The following is a 23,180-nucleotide window of genomic DNA, read 5'->3' on the forward strand; positions in this document are numbered from 1 at the left end:
AACCTTAACCTAACCCTAACCCATTGACGTTGCTTGTGGGAAACTGGCTGGGAAAGCCATAAATGGAAATTACATGACCCTGGGTTGCTGCAACCATTGTAAATAATGTCCGTTATCAAGTGCTTGAATTTTGTTAATGTGATCGTGGAGGTGCTATGGTGGTCATGTGAGGAACTATTATATGTAAATTTTTCAGTGCCATTGTAATTTTAGATGATGGCTAGACAAATAGTTGTAGGAGATAATCGGGCTAAGCCTTAAGCTCTCTACAAGAATCTTGACTACTAATGGCCAAGGGAAATTAGCAGGAGATTAGTGGACACAAAGAGACTCGTGACTGGTGACCCACAAGAGATCTAAGTCTTTGAATTTCTTCTACTCTTATTTCCAGCTAATTTCCATTAGACATTAGTAATTCAGATTTTTGAGAGAGCTTAAGCTTACAATAAAATTTTATACCCATTTGAACTACCTGGATCTTCTGGTTTTCCTAGCACTTGACATAGTTGTAAATTGAGGACTACTTTTTTTATAAGTGTGATATATTTGCCATTGAGATCACAGACCCATTGGTGGCTACTAATTTAATTATGGATTTTGATTATAAGAGATGGATCGTGCTTTTCTTGCTCAGTTCCAACATATATTGTTGAAGCTACTGATGGAGTACAAAGTAGCCTAAATGGGTTACTTCCTAAAATTATTCTCCTTCAGGTTTCTGAAGACAAATGATGAGGTAAAATAATTGATACTTGAGAGGACTAACTTATCAGAGCATTAAATGTTACAGCTTCCAAATATAAAAGATGATGATGAATTTCCCAGCTACAACCTGCTTGGTTGGCTAGGGAAGTCTGGGAATTTAAACCCAACATCTTTCCTGGCCACAGTTGGAAAATACTCATCTAGATTGAGAAGGGTCTATGACAATTTGCCACAACCGACTTGCTACAGCCAACACATCACATCCTTTCCATTAGGGACAGAGAAGACCATTCTTAAAAGATTGGTACATTATCAAGAGCTAAAGAATAGTTCATTAGGTGGGTAATATTGAAAAAGGAAAAGGAGTAAAATAAGATAAAGAAGGAATTAATAGAAGCAAAAAGTTTCACGATTTATGAAATTTAAGCTACAGATAAATGTCAAAGCAAGACTGGTAAAAGAAGAGAGACAAACCAGGGAGAAGGACAACTAAGAGGAAAATAATAAATACTCATCTCTTTTTAAGATAAAATTATCCATAGCCTTCCGCAAGCACTTTATTCTTGCTTTTCTTGCTACTGAATGCTGGCATGATAGTGAAAAAAATTCACTGACTTGTTTAGGTAAGGAGCGGGTAGCATAGCTGCCTCTAATCACTGGTCTTTGTGAAGTACTAGGAAAATTGGCATAATTGGTGGGCAAATTTATCAAAAAAATTCTCTTATTCTGCTTAAGTTAATCACAACAATCATAGAGAGAGAAAACTGAAGACTCTGATTTTTCCATGGAAACATAATAGTTAACTATCAATTTATTTAAATCATCAGTTTCTCTTCAAGTAAGTACAGAAAGTTTTTCTGACTGGCCAGTTCCAGTATAGTACCAAAGACTGAAGAGATTCTCTTTACCAACATTAATTTGTAAAAGTCCCGACTACATATTGTCAAGATGTTTAGCCTAACGAAGGGGGAAATATGGTAGCCATCATCCAATACTTGAAGGACTGTCATAGAGAGGAAGGGGTTGGTTTACTCTCCATAGTAGCTGTGGGCAGGACAAGAAGCCATGGGTGGAAACTCATAAGAGGGAGATGTAACCTGGAAAAAAAGAGGAATTTCTTGAAAGTGAGAACAATTATCAATGGAATTCTTTGCTTCCTGTAGTTGTGGGTGCTCCATTGCTGGAGGATTTCAACAAAAGATTAGACTATTTGTGTGGGTTGGTATAAAGACTCCTGCCTTGGGCAGGGCAGGGGTTGTATTAGAATGTCTCCAAGGTCTCTTCTTAGCCCTCTAATTTTAAGGTTCCAAATATTCCCACTGGTACAAAGGAGGCTGGAGATTTAAGTCAACCTTAATTGTATTTTTCCCCGTGCAAGGTTACTGTACTGTTTCATATCCAAGAAACTCAATTCAACTAATATTTTTTTAAAGGATGCAATGCAAAATCTGTGGCTTGATTTATTAGAGAGAAAGTACTTTGCTCAGCAATGAGTGAATACTGCCCTACTAAACCATGAACTTGGAGCAGCACATTTTAAATCTTATTTGGTGTCAAATGACTGGTGATTGTACAGAGAAGGGAGGAACCACCAAATTTATAGCACAGCTTGTCAGGAAGCACATCCCACCAACGGATTTATTTACCAAATTTATAGATGAGTTATTACAAATGCTGATATTACTTCTGCTTAAGAACTACACAGTCCTGGAAGGATGTTTTTCACATCTGTAGCTAAACAATCTCACAATTATCTCAAGGATTAAGATGTGGGTATGTCATTTTGGTCCAATGCCCACATAACAATAAACAATCATTCTTTATAACTCTATAATCATACTATCATGCTTACTTAGCACTGATGTACACTGTACACTTGTTCTTATTTGGCCAGAAGAGCTAAATGAAAAAAGGAAATAGTCACTTATTTAAGCATTATGTGCTCTGCAAAGTTCTTTTTTTTTCTCTACTAACAAGTTGGCATTGAAAACCAATTTGTGTCTTGTAAATCAGAATATAAAGAACCTGTTGTGCAAAGCAGGCCATAATAATCTGAAAATTTTACTCAGCAGGGATAACCACAAAAACATAGTCTTGGTCACTGGAATATAACCAAACATTTAAGTGGGATGATTTTCTACTTGGATGGAAATGCAACTTTTATGAGACCATAATCCCACATAAAACTTGTGCAACAATATTACTGACAGTTGTATGGTACAGAAATGTCATCGTCACATGGAGATTTAGAAAACCTGCTGCATTTAGGATAACCAGAGAGAAAGAGAGTATTTCTTTTAACAGTTGCATAGAAACTCTCTTTAGGATTCATAAAGAATACAAAAAATAGCACTAGATATAGATATATTGATCTATGGGGAAAGCTTCAAACTCTATGGCTACCTCAAACATTTATTACCAGGCAAAATGTCATAAAACAAGCAAGGATATCTAAAAGGATATCTATTGGTGTAGCTATTTCAAGGCTAAGTGCACACTTCGAAGTCTGTATATTTTGGTGCCTAAAAATATTTGGCTCTGTGTTTCTCAACTTGGCAACTTTAAGATATCTGGACCAACTCTAAAGTACAGACATCTTAAAGATGCCAGAGTTGAAAAAATACTGTGCTTTTCTCGACAGGTGTTTAAGGTTCAAGGTAGTTTTATCGAGGCAAGCAAGCTACAAATTGCTTTCCCCAACTTTCCGCTCTCAAGAGAGGACTCATTTCAGGCTCAGGTGCTCTCTCCCACAGGGAACATAAGTGGTCACCCAACCGTTCCCAAGGCACCAGATTTGGGCAACAGAGCGCCGTTCCCAGGGTTGCAAGGACGACCCGTCTCTTTTAAAAATTTGCGGTGTTCATCAGCGCCCCGAGAAATCCAAACCAGCACCTCCCAAGGCTGTCAGGGAGGAGAGGCGATATTAGGGCTGAAGTGCAGTCTAGCTCTTAAAAGTCAAGGAATTTCAGGACCACGGAAAGAAAGGAACTTTCAGAAGCGCGCGCTTGTAGAAAACCAGCTGTAGCCAGGCTGGCGTTTTGCCCAGGAAAACCAGACTGGCCCCTCTTTTGCGGGAAGCAGGGTTTCTGGAATCCAACAGGATTCATGGCTCGGCTAAGCCTATAGAAAAGGCGGGCTTTTTTGGTAATTTTATTGGGATTGTCTGGAATAAGTAAAGGAGTTTTGGTAAAATGTTCATTTTGATTGTGGCAATCCTGCCCAGTAAAGAAAGCTGCAACTTATTCCAGGATTCTAGATCTTTCTTAATTTGCTGTAACAGTTTATCATAATTATTCTCTTTGAGTGATTTACTATGTGGTGTTAACCATATGCCTAAATATTTGACCTTTTTTGTTACCTGTATCCCCATGGTTTTTTCTAATTCTTTCCTCTGGTTCTCTGTTAGATTTTTAGTCAGTAATTTCGTCTTATTTCTGTTGATCTTTAGTCCTGCTACTGAACCATATTGTTCTAGTTCTTTTATTAGATTATGTCCTTTCTCCATGGGATCCTCTAGGAAGAAAACCATATCGTCTGCAAACGCCTGTAATTTATATTCCTCTGCCTTGACCCTAACCCCTTCTTCCTACTAGGGATCTCTGATAAACATTTTCCTAAAAAGACGAAATACATAATAATTCATATTCTAACTGCGGCCAGATTAGCATTTGCCCAGTGCTGGAAATCATCCCGTTTACCTACAGATCAATTGGTCATTCAGAAAATATGTGACTGCGCAGAAATGGACAATTTAACCATAGCTCTTAAAAATAAAGAGTCTTCAGCATTTGATAATAATTGGAATGCATGGTATAATTGGTTATATCAGAGATAAACTGTTTAATGAGCATAAATAAGCATAAATATCCATAAATAGCGATAAGATGTGTATATTTAAAGTAAGGTAGGAGAATTGGATCTTGTAGACTGTCAAAAAGAATATTTGTCTGGTTTTAACGCATTTTCTTTTTTCTTCCGTCTCTTTGTTTTTTTGTTTTTTTGTTTTTCTCTCTTTTATACTTCTTCTTCTCCTTTTTCGGTCGCAAGACCGAGCGTTTTTTTTTTTTTTTCTCCTCTCTCTTTCTCTTCTTTCTTTCTTCTTTTTCTCTCTCTGTTTCTTATGTAATGTTGTTATGTTATTTTTTTAATTGTAAATTCAATAAAATTTATATGAAAAAAAAAAAAAAAAGAAAAGGCGGGCTATAGGGTTCAATTCACGAGGAAGCTCTGCTCGGCCAACGCGGAGCCTGAGGTGGGCGAGGGGTCTCGCCCGGGGAACAGGATTAGCCCCTTGCCGTAGCCACCGGCCCGCCTCTCCTCTTCGGCGTAGCCACCTGGCCATTAACAGGCGCTTCAGCTCAGCATTGGGCTGGGTCATGCACCGCTCGTCGGAAAGCGCCTTCTGCGGCAGGGCAGGAAGACGGCAGGGGAGGGGGCGGCGGCTCAGCTTCGTGCCTTTGCCGACAGGTTAAAGAGGCCCCCCCACCTCTCTCTCGCGCTGCCAGCAGCTAGCCTCAGAGTGGCCGGGCGTGAAGGAAGAAGGGGAGAGGAAGGGCTCCGGGTGGAAGGAAGGCAACCCCTCCCCCCGCGCAACCAAAAGGAGCTGAAGAAAGGGGGATGCCGGGTATCCCAAGCATGGGGAACAGACCCATTTTCTTGAAGAGAGGTTTGCTGAGGCAGCGGCATCTTTGGCGCCGCGCCTAGCAGCGCGCCCTCTCCCGCCTCGCCCTCTCCTCCTGCAGAAACTTCGGGCTCTCTCGGCCGCGTGGAGGTGGAGCGCCTCTACTGCGGAAAGTCCAGCAAAACAGTCGCCAGAAAGGCTGCCGCGGTTCCGACTTCTACACCAAAAAGGGGAAGACGCATTTCCACGCGCTTTTTCCGGGCACCCCCTTGCCTGGGAAGCGCAGCGCCACCTCAGCCACCCTCTTCCGGGTCCCCACGCGAGAGGAAGCAGCCCGCTGGGCTTCTCAGTCCTCGTTCCAACACTACCCACCGCCCGAGGAAGAAAGCGCCTCAGTAAAAACTTCAAAGGACCCTCCTGTCCCCCTCCCTTCCCCGCAAAACTTCGCAAAATGAACCAGACGGCCGGCATTTCCAATACCGTTCGGTGCCCCAGCGGCAAAGGAGGAGTGAAGGTACGTGCGAAGTTGATGGTTTATAAAAAAGAAAAGAAAAGAAAAAAGGGAGCCCCGAATATGCCTTGGGAAAGTTAGGGTGCACAATGAGAAAGGACGGTGGTGGGGAAACGGGTACACCTTCTGTTGACTTCTTATACATCTAAGTTATTTGCTGGTTGAGGGCGCGCGTGCAACCAACTACGCTTTTAAAAAAAAACAATTATGCTTTTGTAAAAAAAAGCATTTACATTTACACGCCGTTTTTCTAGGAATGGTTTTGGGAATGGCACGCTTTACCTGAAAGATCGGGCTTTTGCCACCTGTACTATGCCACGTTAGAGCAGGTCTAAAAACGCATCGCCGTATTTCCCCATCAGCTTTGCACGTAGTTGCGCGCGGGGGGCGGGGGGATATATTTGGAAGAGGTTGGCAAGAGCAACGCGAGGGGGGGGGTGCATCGCGGCGACGTTTCTTACTTTCCAAGTTATTTCCCCCCTTCCGCCCTCGAACTTGGGTGGGGGTAAGCTAAGCGGTTCCTTTTATCGTGTTTCCCCCTCTTCCTGCACCGCGCTTCTAGAGTGTTCTATTTGAGGAATTGGCCGTGAATTGTCCGAGACCGGATTGGATCTCTGGATAGTGGAATGAGAAGAAGCAAAATAAACGCTTGGGAAATGTGCAGATATGTATGCTGAATAGTATGCTGGATCTTGTGTGTGGATCTCTTACAAATGATAAGGCAGTAGCCGGTTTCCCACAATCTCCTAACAGATTTGCTTTCACACTCTCTGGGGGAAATCCTCTCTATTCGCTAACATAAAGATGTTTTTTGAAAAGCAGGGTGGTCATTATTGATATAGCTATATGGTAAATGATGAAAAATACATCTCAAAACCAACCCGAGAAAGAAATAAAAAACACAGCAAGATAAACATCTTACAATATTCAATGCCAGTGGAAAATTTATAGCATGCTTGGTTTGGGTACCAGGATAGCTTGTTGGGCTCTCTATGTGAGGTGCTTTAAGAGAGGAGAATTTTACTCTCAATACTCACAGTCCTATCCTAGCAGATCTTATGATGGGACAGGCAGCTACAGGCAAGTTCCTTAAGTGCTCAGAGCCCAAATGTTTTACAGCTTTAAAAATATCAAAATCTTGAACTGGATCCCAGAGCAAATAGATTATCTGTTCAGCTCCATTAGAACTCACTGTAATATGCCTGGATCCCTTAACATTCTAGCACTTACAGCTGTCCACATTAGTAGATCTCAACCTCGCTAGATAGATCAGACAGGAAATCAACTTCATAGGTAAGCTAAGTTACTTTGATTGAGATGTCCTATAATAACAGCACCTTGCAAATCTGGCTGTGCTGTGTGTCCTTCTTACACTTTAGGGAATTATGAAGGTTTCTACCTGAATCACTTCTACATATGTATTTGTATCAATAGAAGAGTATATGTGTTGAACTGTGGAGTTCTTGGTGGCCTCTGAGCTTGGTTATTGGTTGTTTCATTACCCAATCAAGTAATACCAGTGTTAGCATGGAACTTCTTCAAGCAAGCAACAAAGCTCAGAGAATATCAAGGGCTCCACAATATCTGTATCCTTATGGACTTATGGACTTATGGACAAATGCTTCAAGTATGCTTTGCATATTAAGGTTATCATCCTTACTCCTTTCCTGAAGCATCTTATTTATCTTTGAGGGCAGTCCCATGTACAACATGTTGTAGTAGTTTAGCTGTGACACAACTAAAACATGGGCCTTAGATAGGAATAATTATAGCTGACAAGGAAGAGAAAAATGATAAAATGCACCGCGTGGTCCTTACACCATTTTGAACATCTAGCGTTGAAGTAGAATTCAGAAATAATTTGATTCAGTGCTGCTCATTATTTGTTAGAAGATGGGTGGGTATAACTGCTTTAAATAAATAAATAAATAAAAATAAGTATTGAGCAGTGAATCTGGTCTTGGGAGGGGAATGCAGTTCTGCTTTGAACAAACACTAATTCCTACGTGTGCTACCTGCTATGTAGTTTAGACAATCCATACACCTGAAGAGTCCATAAGGATGAAACCAGTCATATTATGACCACAACTGAGCCTAAAAATTCTGTTGCTTGGCAAGGCAGTTATTAAGTGAGTCATACCCCATTTTATAACCTTTCTTGCCATGGTTGTTAAATGAATCTGGTTTCTCCATAGACTTTGCTTGTCAGAAAGTTGCAAAAGGGGATTCCATAATCATTGGACGCTGCAACCTTCGAATATATGAACCAGTTGCCAAGCACGTGAATTTTGATCGTGTGACCATGGGGATGCTGCAGTGGTTGTAAGTGTGAAACCTTTGTAACCATTGTAACTTCAAATGGTCACTACATGAATGGTTTTAAGGCAGGGGTGGGATTCTACCAGTTCGCACCTATTCACTAGAACCAGTTAACATCCTAAGCAGTTCGGAGAACTGGTTGTTAGAAGAAACTACTGGCCTAATCCTGTAAGGAAGGCAGTAAGGAAACATTCTGGTGTTGCTTATAGAAACTGCCTCTCCATTAACCCTTATTACATTCTTGGCAGGACTAGACTTCCTGTCTCTGGAATGTCTCTGGAGTTTTTTTTTCCCTCCTTTGCTGGTACTTTGCTTGTGTGGAGTGACCATTGAAAAAAGTTACTTATGACCATTTTTCACACTTACAAATGTTGCAACATCCCTACAGTCATGAGAGGCCAGGCGAGGAGATGCATGCCTCGATGTGACTGATGTTGAGTTGGCCACACCCAGCCAATAACATGACCACCAAGCCATGTCCACCACCTAAGCCATGCCCACAGAACTGGTTGTTAAAAATTTGAATCCCACCCCTGTTTTAAGGCCAGATCTATCTGTTGTGCCATCTGCTATTCAGTAGCTAATACAGGCTCTAACACTATATTAGCGCCCTCTCCTTAAGAGGAGGTGATTCTGAGGCATGTAGCATGAGGCCCAGTCAGAGTGGGATTCAAAATTTCAGCAACGGGTTCTCTGCCTGGTTTCTGGGTGGGCGTGGCCATGCTGGGCGTGGCCTAGTCGGCCTCCTGCACCAAAGGGGTGGGGTTTGCCTTCCCTAGACTCTGGAGACTTTCCTTGAGCCTCTGGGAGGGCAAAAACTGCCTCTCCCAGGCTCCAGAGGCCAGAAACGGGTCTGTTTTCAGACTTCCAGAACTTCCGGGAGGCCTGTTTCCTCCCCTCCTTGAGCCTCCTGCACTTACCTCACATCCAAAATGGGCAGCGTGGAAACTCCTAGGGGGGGAGGGGAGGGGAGGGGTAGGGAGGGGTGGAGGGGCAGGTAGGAGGGGGCAGCCAAGGGTGGGATTTGGAGATTCTCTGACCCAGCCATAATGTTAGCAACAGGTCCTGGACGAATCCGTAGCAACCCATCCCTGGGCCCAGTCCAATAACAATCTTCAAAACTACCTAGTTTGAAACAATATTTAAAAAAAGAAGGCATGCCTGCATAGCTTTTATAAATTTTAGTCCATGTATATTTCTCTAGACCAGTGATTCTTAACATCAGCAACTTTAAAATATGTGGAATTCAGGGCCAGTTTGGTCTAATGGTTAAAGCATTAAGCTTGAAACCAGAATATCATGAGTTCTAATCCCACTTTAGGCACAAAAGGTGGCTTTGGGCCAATCACCAGGAGCCAGTAAATTCTAATCCCACCTTAAGCATCAAAGCCAGTTGGATGACTTTGAGCCAATCACCGGGAGCCAGTAAATTCTATCCCCGCCTTAGGGATGAAAGCCAGCAGCATAACTTTGGGCTGATCACCAGTGGGCAATGAGTTCTAACTCTGCCTTAGGCATGAAAGCCAGCTGGGTGACTTTGGGCCTGTCACTCTCCCAGCCCAGCTCATCTCATAGAGTTGTGGTTGAGGGGAAAACAGAAGGAGGAAGGAAATATTAAGTATGGCCACTGTGCTATTTGTAAATAATGGATTCACGTTATGGGGCAGGGGGATGGCGTAATAATAAATTACTAATAAATTAATAAATTACTAAATAAATTAAATTTACTAATAATAAATTAATAATAAATAATAATAAATAAAATTAAGAAAGGCAGGATTTTTTTAAAAAATCTAAATCTAAATTCCCAGTATTCCTTCATGCATCTTAAAATAGTTCAGGTTGTTCTGGATATTGGGTTAAATGTGGAAACAAAAACCCTTTGTGGGCGACTTTTGAATTATCCTTTCATCCTCAATACTCTGCTTCATTATCTTTTTTGCACCTTCAAATATTGTGGATTCCTGGTGATGGCCTGGATTAATCCCTGAAGTTTTCTTGGCAAAGTTTGGAAAAGTTTGCCATTGCCAACTTCCTAGGGCCAAGAGAGAGTGACTGGTCTTAGGTCACAAGCTGGCTTCATGCCTAAGGTGGGACTAGAATTCAGAGTCTTCCAGTTTCTAGACTGGTTTGTTAACCTCTATACAAGACTGGCTTTCAATCATCTAAATATTATTTAGCAAAACTGAATCATTTCTAATAGAGATTTTCTTCTTTTATAAAATAATCCTCAAGAAACCTCTGATTTTAACCTTGGTATTCTCCAAAAGAATGATCAACATTGGTGCAAATTTTAACACATTATATTCATTTTTCCAATAATTTTAGTGAATATTATCACACACATAAAACTAATACAACTACATAATGCTGAAGTATTTGAACAATTAAAGATTAAATAAGTGCAGAAAAATAAAAAAGAAACGTCCTCATCCTAGCAGGTATAGACAACATTAAAAACTTATTACTAACCTCTTAAAGTATAACCAAACACCTCTTCATTCCACACTTTATCCCATTCTCTATAAGCCCATCTCTAAAACTTATCTCTCCATATGAATCAGCTGTAAGGATTATCAGATAACAGAATTATTAGAAATTCTGGACTGGATGGGTGTGGCCATTTGGGTGGGCGTAGCCATTTGGGTGGGTGTGGCCAGCTTGATGCCACTCCTCAAACTTCTGGCATGTTTCCTCTCTGCACTGGGTAGACTGGGCCGAAGCTACGCTGGCCTGATCTTGCCTCTTCGCAATGGGTAGACCAGGCTGATCTTTCTTCCTCCCATTTCTTCCTCGATCTAGCCCACAGGCCTTGAATTTGACATCCCTGCTCTAGAACAACGGCAACATTGGTCTCACAAGCTCTGAAGCAACCTTTTGCTTTCAAACACAAAGTATTGCATAGGGGTAGGGGGGAAATTTGAAAGAAAATTTCACTTTTTCAGAACAGAACCAGAAATAACACAACTCAAGATACATCTATTAGAGCCTTCCCAACTTTAATTCTTCAGCATGGTTGGAAATTCCCAGAAATTGCAATGCTGTCACACATCTCAGTGGAATCAGTTTAAGGAAAAGTGTCCTAATCATTATGTTTTAAATCCAGTATTCACCTAAGAAAAAGCATTCTCTCTTGTATACAAATATATATATAATCTTTGATACAAAATTGTATTATTTACTATATGAAGAAATCTAGAACTTCAAATTCAGAACTCCCGGTAAAAAAAAAATCAAAACTTAACTTTATACAGGTAGTTTCAACAGTTCATTTAATGACTGTTCGAAGTTAACAATTGCACTGAAAAAAATGACTTATACCCATTTTTCACACTTAATGACTTTTGTAGCATTCCCATGATCCCATGCTCAAAATTCAGATGCTTGGCTAACTAACTAACTCTTACTTATGACCGGTATTTATGTCCCAAGGTCATGTGCTCCCCTTTTGCAACCTTTTGACAAGAGGAGCAGTGATGCGATTAAAAAAAAAATTGCTACTGTTTCTGTGGGCGTGGCTTGGTGGGTGTGGCTTGGTGAGTGTGGCAGGTGAAGGTTACTGCAAAATCCCATTCCCTCCTCACCCCACAAACCTGCTTTCCAGCTCCGTTCTCCTGTGCAGGGCAATCAAAGAAGATCCAGCCGATCAGATGGGACTCAGGAGGCAGAGAACAGATGGGGTCGGCAGGGCCAGTCAGAAGTGGTAATTGCCGGTTTTCTGAACTACTCAAAATTTCAGCTACCGGTTCTCCAGAACTGGTCAGAACCTGCTGAATACCCACCTCTGATATGGGCTGTTCTTTTTCCTTTCGATCAGGGGTCCCCAATCCTGGTCCATGGATAAGTGCTGGTTCATGGCCTGTTTAAAACTGAGCCATGTGAGGGGCAGGTGAGTGGGTGAAGCTTCATTTGTGCATTCACAGGATCTAGACTGCAAGCATGAAAGCATCTCCCTGCCACTGCCGGCCCCTCTACCAGTCCATGGAGCCTGAAAGGTTGAGGATTGTTGCTTTAGATTTTCAGATGCTCAAGAGCTCATTCAAAGCTTCATGAATCATTATTCAATCAGTAATCAATGCAGTTGCCCCTTTTCCATTCTGTTTGCTATCTGCCTGAACCTTTAGCCAAATTCACTGAAAAGAAAGCAAGAGAGCAAGAACTCCAGCGACTGAACCTGTCTTTGCTTAATGTATCCCAATCTATACTAAACTGGAGTTTCATTTTCTTTCTAATTGCCTTCCCTCTTAGTTAATAGCTATTTTACAAATAAACATTAATTGTGTATATGGGTATGGTGGAAGAAAAGAGAAGAGGGTAACTAGCAACAAGATGGATAACAATAACAATAGCTCTAAATTTAAACCCTAACTGCTGAAAATGTAAACAGGTGCAAGGTACCTTCTTCCATGCATGGTGGCTTTGCCTGGAAGTTAAAAAGATATTGGATTAAAATACAAAAATGGTTAAGCGAAATTACACATTGCCAAACAGAATTGAAGCTGGAATTGTTTCTTTTGAGGATTATCAAGGGAAAGTATCCTAAAAAGATAAAATATTTGATTTTACACATAACCACAGCAGAATTCACAATGCTGGAAAATGATCACCATACCAGCATATTGTTTAGTAATCCATTTTTTTTTGATTGTGCAGAAATTGATAAACTCACTTTAGAGTTAAACAACCAGGAAGACTCGGAATATTACACAGTTTGGGAAAATTGGTACCAATGGATAGATAATAGGAATAAGAAATGTATAGATCAGAAGAATATATAAATATGTATATGTATATAAATAATTAGAAATATATGGAAATGTATGTATATAGCCAAGATTTTTAGTACTGTCAAAGAAGATTGGGATTTGTAAAAAGTTATTTTTAGATTTACTTGTATTTTAATGTTTCATATTTCAATAAAAAAATTTACAAAAACAAGATTAAATAAAATTACCTTTCTAGGGGCGAAAAAACACCCAATAGCAACAGCACTTAGACTTATATATCACTTCACTGTGCTTTACAGCCCTCTCTAAGCAGTTTACAGATTCAGCCTATTTCCCCCAACAATTTGGATCCTCGTTTTACCCACCTCAAAAGGATGGAAGGCTGAGTCAACCTTGAGACTGGCGAGATTTGAATTACCAAATTGCAGCCAGCCAGCAGTCAGCAGAAGTAGCCTGCAGTTACAGCAGTGATGAGTGCACAGCTGGAAGAGGTGAAAGGCCAAGTGAGGAATAGATTGTCCTGGAGAAAATCTATGTGATCACTAACAATTGACACCAAGTTGCTAACTTATAACCATTCAATATGAAAACCTAAATGTCAACTAAAGAATGCTTCTTTGGTCTTTTTAGTTGCCAGCAGAAAGGGAGGTGGGGAAAGCAATGCATTTGTTAAATGCATCAGATAATCACTTTGGCAATCGAAGCTTCTGGCACACAAAATTATTACTGGAGAGCATGACTCTTGGCTATGGATGTGTCTCATTGGAGAATATACATCCAGGGGGAGCGAGGAAGACCAGGGTCAAGGGTGAAATGAATGATGTGTCAGAGTTGGCTTCGACCAGGAAACACCGACATGTCAACTCCAAATAAATCAATCTTTTTTTATTCTGAGAGATATGGCTGGAGACTTATAATTTGAATGGGGGTGCATGTCAGGGTCCTGACACTAAATTTATGAAGAACGCTTAAATGCTGAGAATGGTGGAAAGGAAGAGAAGATCAGTAGTAAGGGAGGGAGGGACTCACTTATAGTGGTGATTTGGTCTTGGAAGACCAGGTTAGGGACAAATCATTTCGAGAAAATCTGTCTACAGATAGTCCTTGACTTACAACCATTCATTTAGTAGACTGTTTGAAGTCAACAGTAGTGTTGCAAAAAAGTGACGTGACTATTTTTCATACAGCCATTGCATAATCTCCATGGTCACGTGACCAAAACTCAGACACTTGGAAACTGGCATGTATTTATGACAGTTGCACTGTCTCAAGGTCATGTGATCACCATTTGTGACCTTTCCAGTTAGCATTCAACAAGCAACATCAATGGGGGAAACCTAAGTTCACTTAACAAATGTGTAATTCGCTTGACAACTGCAGTAATTTGCTTATAAATAACTGACAAAAAATGGTCATAAAATGGGGCAAAACTCAATTAACCGTGGCCTTGCTTAGCAATGGAAATATTGGGCTCAGTTGTGGTCATAACTTATGTGGTCATAAGTTGAGGACTACATGGCTACTAAAGTTCAACACTGACTTGATGGCGCATAATCAGAATAATCACTGGATATGTATACTTTTTAAACACACCAGGGCAGTATTTATTGGAAAGCATGTTTTACTGTTATAATCAAAAACAATTAAGCACTCTGCATGACTGATTTTATTGCAAAGAAGCTTTTCAGAGTCCAGAAATAATACAATGCAACAAATGATTGAAAGTAAAAGGAGAATAATTGAGAATAAGCAGTGAAAAGAATAGCTAACATCAACGATGGTTCTCCAATGAAGGACATTTTTAAAATAGTAGACATTTCATAGTACAGTTATCACTTTTATTCAGTATTAACATAAGACCCTGATTCATTTTTTTAAATATTCCAAAGGTTAAATATATTTGTATTCTTAATTATTTTAGTATTAAAAAATAATAATAGGAGCACGTAACAAGTAACTACTGCATGCTGCCCAGAACCATTAATTGTGAGATGGATTGCTATATAAATTTGATTAATTTAAAAAATAAAATAAAAGCAATAATATAGGCACTAAAATATACGTGGAAAAAATGCTTCTGCCATGCAACTAACCACTAAGAGATACTGCGCTGAGATACATAAGCCTAATAAAACAATGATCATTTATTTACAAAGCTGCTTTTTTAAAAGTCCTATTCAGCATTCTTATAACCAATTATAAGAATTAGTTATTTGTTTTATTTACTAAATCTATATTCTATCTATCCACTGGAAGTGATTGAAAGTTGCTGAAGTAAAAAAAAAAGCAGAGAAGTATAAAAACAATTAACTAAATTTGGGAAATGAGGAATTCATCCATCAGATAAGTTTTCTTCCCAAAGCTGTAGGTCTGAGATGAGTTTTGCCATCAATTCACCAATCAGTTCATAGTGAGGAATGAGATAAGTTAGAGCCCAATCATAAATCAGATAACACTATAAAGCAGCTGTAACAGAAACTCAAATAGCCTAAGCCAGGCTGAGTGATACCATAGTAAAAACTGATACCACAAAATACCACAGCTGAGATAGTTAAAAAGAGAATTACTGTTGACAAGGGCTGGATTTGAAAAACAAAATGTGATTTCCGGCATTTAGGCAGCATCCATCAGAAATATCTTAAGAGAGGAGATTCCCTGTGCCCCAATGTCTCCAGAGTCCCCTTTCCTCAGCTGTGGAATGATTTATTTGAAGAACCATCTTTTCCCAGTTATATCTCTCTAGCCCACCAGATAAGGAGGCAAGGGATGTTACAAGTCCCCTCTCTTAAGGAGGTCCATCAGCTAGGACCAAAAAGAAGGGCCTTCTCTGTGATGGCTCCCTCCCTGTGGGATATCATCCCCGTGGAAATAAGGTTGGCCTCCACTTTGACATGCTTATAAAAGGCCTTGAAGATACAGTTTTGCCAAGAGTCCTGCGACCTCAAGGTGATATGAAGCCCATCAAGTGGTGTGATTGTTGTCACTGGTGGATAGGGTGGACTAAGAATTTATTGGATGTTGTGCTGGAGCTTTATTTCTGTGAGCTGCTCAGAGTCACAATGTGTGCATTGGGTGACCATATAAATTTTCTAAGCAAGCAAACATTCCTAGGAAAGATCAGTTTGGTTTAAGTACATGATTATATTTGCTCCAGATCACATTTTACCACTTAGGTGTCAAATCCAAACAACCCAAAGAACCAGGTGGAATTAATTATTTTATTTCTGTGCACCTACAGACAGAATCTTGCCAGACTGAAGCAATTATCTGCAATAACTATAGAGCATATTCTGTGAATTGCGAGGGTGAGTTTGATTTGCTCTTTTCTTGCCCACAAGATATTTCAAGCTCCATTTTGTCTCTTTGCCCTCTGGGAAATAATTTCTCCCTCCTACAACCCTGGACTAAAATTCACCATGTTAAATCTGGATCTATGCCTATTCCTCCTCCTCCTCTTTCGTTTTTGCTCTTCCTCTTGCTTTTCAGGTTTCTGTTTTCTTTGCTGTAGAAGATCAATTCCACTTCTGAGTCCAAGAGAAAGTAATTCAGTTGTGTTTTGATTTTATAGAAGTATTTGTCTGCAGACGAGAATTGCAAAAAGAACAGGAAAATTCCATATAGGGATCATAGGCAAGTGTGTTATTGGTTCTCTCCACCTTAAAATACAGGCACCTAATGAATCTACAAGTGGCTGATATTGTGTGTGTCTGTGTGTTTGTGTGTGTCTGTGTCTGTACATTAGGAAGCATAATAGAGTTTACTCTGTTACAAAGTTGCATGGTGGATTAAGTCATTATTTTTCAGAATACAAAGGATAGACATAATACCGTTTCAATCTTGAAATCACTGCAGCGCTGTCACCCTTTCTGGGTAAACCAGACAGGAAACTCAATTAGATAAGGTAATTCCACTTTATTGTATTAAGGCTACATTAACGGACTCTGCAAGTGTAAAGGTACAAATTTCCTGCTACCCCACTGAATCACCTGATCAATTAGGACAAGTCTTGGGTCCTTCCTAACTCCCTTCCTTCCTCTGTTTATCCATTGGGGTGGGCATTTCTCTTGTCTGACTGTTTCCTAAGACAGCATCTCTTCCCCACATCCCCCAGAGTCACCTACATATTCCATTATAAATGAATGACCATGTCATCATTATATGATTAAAGTGCAACTATCAAGCACAGAAAATCAGGAGTCCAGGCAGTTCAAATGCAATAAACCTATATATTGCACACTAAAGCTCTCTACAAGAATGTGAATTACTAACAGTCAAAGTGAAATGGTGGTAAATAAAGGTCAATGCAATACAAGGTCGACTGGACTTAAATCTCTTGTGGGAGCAAAGAGACTCAAGACCAATAACATGTTTGACCCTTCTCCCTCAGATTCAGCCTGGTCATCTCCTACATCAACCTTGGAGCACCAGGATATTCTGGTATCAATATAAGCCACAAAGAAGGAAAAATCTTAATGCTCTTTCCACTAGCAAAGTTAAGTATGTTGTGTTTTCTCTTCATGGAAATATTTATTTCCATTTACAAAAACATAAGCCATACCCGGTTAATTGATACTATAATCCATAACTAACTTGTTCTGAGCCTCGTTACCTTGCCACATCTTAATATAGAATGTGATGTTGTTGGTTTGTTCACAGCAGGTACATGGAAGAAAAGTTTCCATTCTGTACCAGAGGGTGTGTTTTTTTTTTCCTTCTGCAGTTATTATTTTCCTGGCAAAATGAAGGGATGTTCTTTGGTAAAATGTAGAATGACAGGTCAGGTATGATGTACAAGAAAGTTAAGTGTTTAGGCAGCTTGATGGGGACACTACATAAATGAATGGGTTTTATACAGCCATTATAGAGAAATTGATTAGATATGCAAGCGAAGAGTACCTGCACCGCACCATGGAGATTGGTGATGAAGGAGAGTTGAGAAGGAGGAGAATGTGATGGATGGGGATGGCATTTAATAGTCTTTTGGGAACTTGGCTCTGAATTGTATTAGCAATACAAAAAGCATGAGACTGAATCTTCATAGTATCCTCTGCATGGAGAGTTGTTCTCTTCATTTTAAAGGGAGCCAGAAAATGGCTACAGAGGAAGTTCCAACAGACAATAGTAGAGGCTGCAATTCCAAACTCTTGTTTGCATTTAAATCATAGAAGATCGGAAAGATGATGTTTTTGCCTTCATTACATTACAAAGGACTGAAATTAAACTACAGCGAGCTTTTAAAGGTCCCAGTTTAAATTGTGCTTTTAAAGATAACCAATTCAACATAAGCTCTTAAAAGCTTATAACTAAATAGCACTTTTTGATAATTTGCCTATAGGGTTAAAAACAGTTGAAAGTGAGAAAGGCTATATGGTGCTTTAGACAAAAAAAAAAAAGTGTTTCAGAGCAAATGGAGATATTCATATAGCCCCTGTTAGGGTTTCTTTGTGACTTTTCCTGAGATCACAACTGCAGCCAAGGAGGGGATCTGCACTATCCCTGTTAAAGACCCTGCTGCTTTAAAGAATTTCTGACCCAAGCATCCCAAAACTGAATAGCCTTTGCAATGAATTTGGTAAGGATGTTCAAAGTGAAAAAAAGGATACAGTGACACCTGTTTGAAACTGGTCAAGTTTATTCTTTTTATAGGGTGTTATTACCACCCATAAAAAGTCATGTAGTATGTTTGTGCTTTTCTAAAAATTATGACCAGAATTATGACCAGAGATAGTTAATGAGGGAATTGGCTTTCTACACCGAGACATGGTTTGTGAGTGAATTATGCACAGGGGATGGAATGGAGCTTGAATCAGTCCAACACAAATTGTGTGTTTATTGCTATATCAAAGCCCAAGTTGAACTTTGTTATTACATACTAAAATAACAAATAAGCCAGTTTTGATCCCTATAGAGATTCTTAGTCATCCAGATCATGGTTGTCCCAAATGTGCTTTTTTTCAAGAGGTAACTGGACTTTCTGTTTTTCTTTGAAGACATTATCCTTTAGAGCTGAAGAAGCTTCTTGGATGAGAAGTGAAACATCTTCAAAGAAAAACCAGAAAGTCCAGTTGCCTTTTGGAAAAAGCACTTTTGGGAAAAGCCAGTTTGATGTAATGATTAAGCCACCAGGCTAGAGCTTTGGAGACTATGAGTCCTAGAAAAGGTACAATACAGAACCACTTCTGAAAAACCTTGCTAAGAAAATTTCAGGGACTTTAAGAGTCAAAAACTTACTTGAAGTCATTAAAACAAACCAGGCATAATATAAGTGAGTTTAGGACCTCCTTAATACCTGTATGATGGATCACTTCAAATTTCCTATGATTATAGACTGGAACAAGAAAAGGAAAGTTTCCCAGAAGAAAGTTTGTAGAAAATGGCATAAAAGAATGGTAGGAAACACAACCCCTCTAACGACTTCAACTTTCAGAAACCCTAATTCAGCGTGGCTGACTTAGGAACTCTGAGAGTTAAAGAGCCCAGATCATTAAGAGACCATAATTACCCATCCCTGGCATAAAAGCTACTGCTGTTTCAGAAAAAAGCAGATTAAGAGAGATGCCCTGTGAATCGCCATTAAGAAAGGGATTGAAAATGAAATTGTTGATGCTATAATATTTTGGAATCCACCTCTAGAACTTTATGCACAGTTCTGGTTGCCATATTTTTTTTAAAGAATATAGATCTTTAAAAAAAATCAACAACTAAAGTGATTGTAGACTTGATTATCTTCCTTACAAGAAAAGTCTAAATGGTTTGGAATTCTTTAGCTTGGATGGACAAATATAGTTATATAAAATGACGTGGGCTATGGATAAAATGGAAAAGGAAGGATTCCTGTCTCCTGCTCCAACAATAGCATTAACGATCATTTAATTAAGGGGATGAGGTGGCTCAGTGGCTAAGACATTGAGCTTGTCGATCAAACAGGGCGACAGTTCGGTGGGTCGAATCCCTAGCACTGCACAATGGAGTGAGCTCCCGTTACTTGTCCCAGCTTCTGCCAATGTAGCAGTTCAAAAGCATGTAAAAAATGCAAGTAGAAAAATAGGGACCACTTTGGTGGGAATGTAATAGTGTCCTGTGCGCCTTCGGCGTTTAGTCATACCAGCCACATGACCATGGAGACGTCTTTGGACAGCACTGGCTCTTCGCCTTTGTAACGGAGCCCTAGAGCTGGAAACAACTAGCATGTATGTGAGAGGGGAACCTTTATCTTTAATTAGCTGATTGGAACTAGATTTACAACAGACAAAAGGAAGTATACCTTCCCACAGCATATGTCCCAAGGGTGGACGTTTTTTTCCAAAAGGCAACTGTACTTTTTTTTTTTTTGCTTGAAGATGTTTCACTTCTCATTTAAGAAGCTTCTTCAGTTCTGAATGATGGTGAAAAATGGAAGGATTTATATTCCTTGCAGTCATCTGGTTGTTAGCTCTCTTTCTGAGAGTCATTGAGGCCACTTGTAGGTTTATCTGTGTCCTCAGAGTCACCTCAACAGTGCAAATGGGTGTGGAGCCCCCTTGGAATGGTTGAAAGGGCTGTGTTGTACACAGGAAATGGGTGGTGTAATATCCCATAGCACATATTTAACCTGTGGGATTCTTCAGTCAAAGAAGAATTGAATATGGATTCATGGAAAACAAATCTTTCAAAAACTGAGGAGTCTTGAAGATTCATTGTTATCTCTGATTGGGGTACCATGCCCCCAAATGCCAGTTGAAGATGAGCTGCAACAGGAAAGGGTTATGTCTATAAGATGACATGTTTATGAGCACCCAGAAAGCATCTTGTTGGATAGTGTTAGTGCTGATAAATAGAATGGACATCAAACTGGACCTTGACCCAACCCAGAAGGATTTCGGGTTCTTATGAAGGCATCTTTCAGAAATGATTTCAAGGGATGGGATGAGATGGGATTGTTTTTAAAAAAACAACAACCTCAATTTGCTGTCTGTGATTGAATTGGGTTCCCTTCAATGATTGCATGATTGAAATCTTACTCTATTTTTACATGTGCCTTTCCTTTTTTTCTCCCTATGTTGAAAGTGTGAATGAATGTTGAGGAGTTGTAAGGCGCCAAAGATGAAGTTTAGAGTGTAGATTTCCGAATGATTAATTGGTATTTTCTTTCCACTTCTATATATTAGCTTTTACTGGCTTGCCAGAGAAGAGGGAATTCCCAACCTGAGTCAGAGTTATGAAAAGAATAACAAATGTGTTACTCAGGGCCATATTAAAAAGCTCGCTTTGATGTTCCTGACAGCTGTGACTAACACTAATGATTTTTGTGAGAGGTTCTTTCACACTTATAAATATGTTCCAGCACTTCTCCCTTTGTGTCACAACTTCTATTACTATGTAGAGGAGCAATGTATGATGATTGCCTTTAATAGTCAATTTGTCATGTGCTAAAAGCTTAAGCCACCAAATAGGCTGATGTCTCACGTGTGGGTGTCTGGCTAAAGGAAACGTGTCTTGCAAATTTAAATTTTTCACTATCTAAAAAATCAACTTCTCACAAATGTATACTGTGTTCCCCCACAGACTCAGTCTTTGTTAATCACTTCCTATGCAAATGTGTTGTACAGAAAATCTCTTGAAGCCCCCCAAAACTTGATATTAACCTCTGTGCAGGTGAAAATGTTATTGTAGTATAAGAGGAAATAACATAACTCTTGGCCTCCCGATTATCCAGATAAAGAGGACAGGAAATTGCCCACACGTGTTCCAGACATCAGGAAATTTCAGGACAGTAATTTTCCATGGGGTTCACTTCAATGGTGAGAAACGTAAAATTCTACATTTAGGCAAGAAAAACCAAATTGCACAGGTATAGCATAGTATACCTGATTCAATAGTAGTAACTGAGAGAGGGATCTTGGAGTCCTAGTAAACAATGGCTTCAACATGAGCCAGAGTCTGCCACAGCTGCCAAAAAAGCCAACACAGTCCTAGGTTGTATTAAGAGGGATAGAATCAAGATCATGTGAAGTGTTAGTTCAAGTTAGTTAGTATAATTTTGGTTCCTGTGATAAAAAAAGAAAAGATGCTGAGATTCTATAAAGACTGCAAAGCAATAAATTTGGGGACTGGAGGCTAAAACCAGAGGTGGTATTCAGCAGGTTCTGACCAGTTCTGGAGAACCGGTAGTGGAAATTTTGAGTAGTTTGGAGAACTGCCAAATGCTACCTCTGATGGCCCCGCCCCCATCTATTTCCTGCCTCCCGAGTCCCAGCTGACTGGCTGGGTCTTCTTTTGTTGCCCTGCACAGTACAATGGAGCTGGAAAGCGGGTTAGTGAGGTGGTGGAGAGAATGGAGATTTTGCAGTAACCTTCTTCTGCCACACCCACCAAGCTAAGCCACACTCACCACACCACACCCACAGAACCGGTAGTATAAAAATTTCAATCCCACCATCTAAAACATATCAAGAATAGTTGCAGGAATTGGTTGTGTCCAGTTTAATAAAAAGAAAAACTAGGGCTGATATGATAGCAGTCTTCCAATATCTAAGGGGCTGCAACAAAGAATAGGGAGGTCAATATATTCTCCAAGGCACCTGAAGGAAGAACAAGAAGCAACAGATGGAAACTAACCAAGGAGAAAAACAACCTAGAACTAAGGAGAAATCCTGATCGTAAGAACAATTAATCAGTGGAGCCAGAAGTTGTGAGTAGTCCAACATTGGAAGTTTTAAAGAAGAGATTGAACAGCCATTTATTTGAAACGGTTTGGGGTCTCCTGGTTGAGCAAGGAGGTTAGATTAGAAAACCTGCCATGTCTATTCCAACTCTGTTGTTCTGTTATTCAGTTCAGTATTGGGAGTCAATGGGATTAGCCATTTTGCTCCTAATCATAGTGGAGACTTTTAAAGGAAACTTAAATTTGCAAACTGCACTTTCTGCTCACTTTTGGAAATTGCTCAGTAACAATTTCTAAGGTATTAGTGACTCTTAGAAAGACAAATTTGAAAACTCAGGTAAGTCTATCTTCAATCCTAAATGGAAAAAATTCTTACAAACGGACTAAGAGTCCAGATAAAATTGAAATACTTAAACTTTTATGATAAGATTTTGGAATTAATCATAAACAACAAACAACTTCTTATGGAAAATTAATCTTAATTTGGTTTTTACAGGACATAGCAAAGGTAAGCAGTGTCATGATTTAAAAAGCTGGATACTAGAGAGGGCTAATGATTTTAAGTAGGGGAAAGACATACAAGTTCATAAAATATTGCAAAATGTTATAACAATAAAAAATATTGAAGGAGACTTTACATTTGAGACTTTCCTC

The 23,180-nt window shown here is 39.7% G+C and overlaps 1 protein-coding gene across 1 annotated transcript in view; it reads left to right on the top strand.

Moving 5' to 3' along the window:
* The first annotated feature begins 5,384 nt into the window (after positions 1–5,384).
* The window catches only part of DPP6 (dipeptidyl peptidase like 6), a 539,989-nt gene continuing 522,193 nt past the window's right edge, over positions 5,385–23,180 (top strand). The window contains exon 1 of the mRNA XM_087917830.1: positions 5,385–5,840. Coding sequence (XP_087773956.1) covers positions 5,778–5,840 — 63 coding nt within the window. The 5' untranslated portion in view covers positions 5,385–5,777. The remainder of the gene's footprint in view (positions 5,841–23,180) is intronic.

This window comes from Pseudonaja textilis, chromosome Z (genome assembly GCF_049901715.1).
Source record: "Pseudonaja textilis isolate UNSWEBS1 chromosome Z, rPseTex1.2, whole genome shotgun sequence".
Lineage (NCBI taxonomy): Eukaryota > Metazoa > Chordata > Lepidosauria > Squamata > Elapidae > Pseudonaja > Pseudonaja textilis.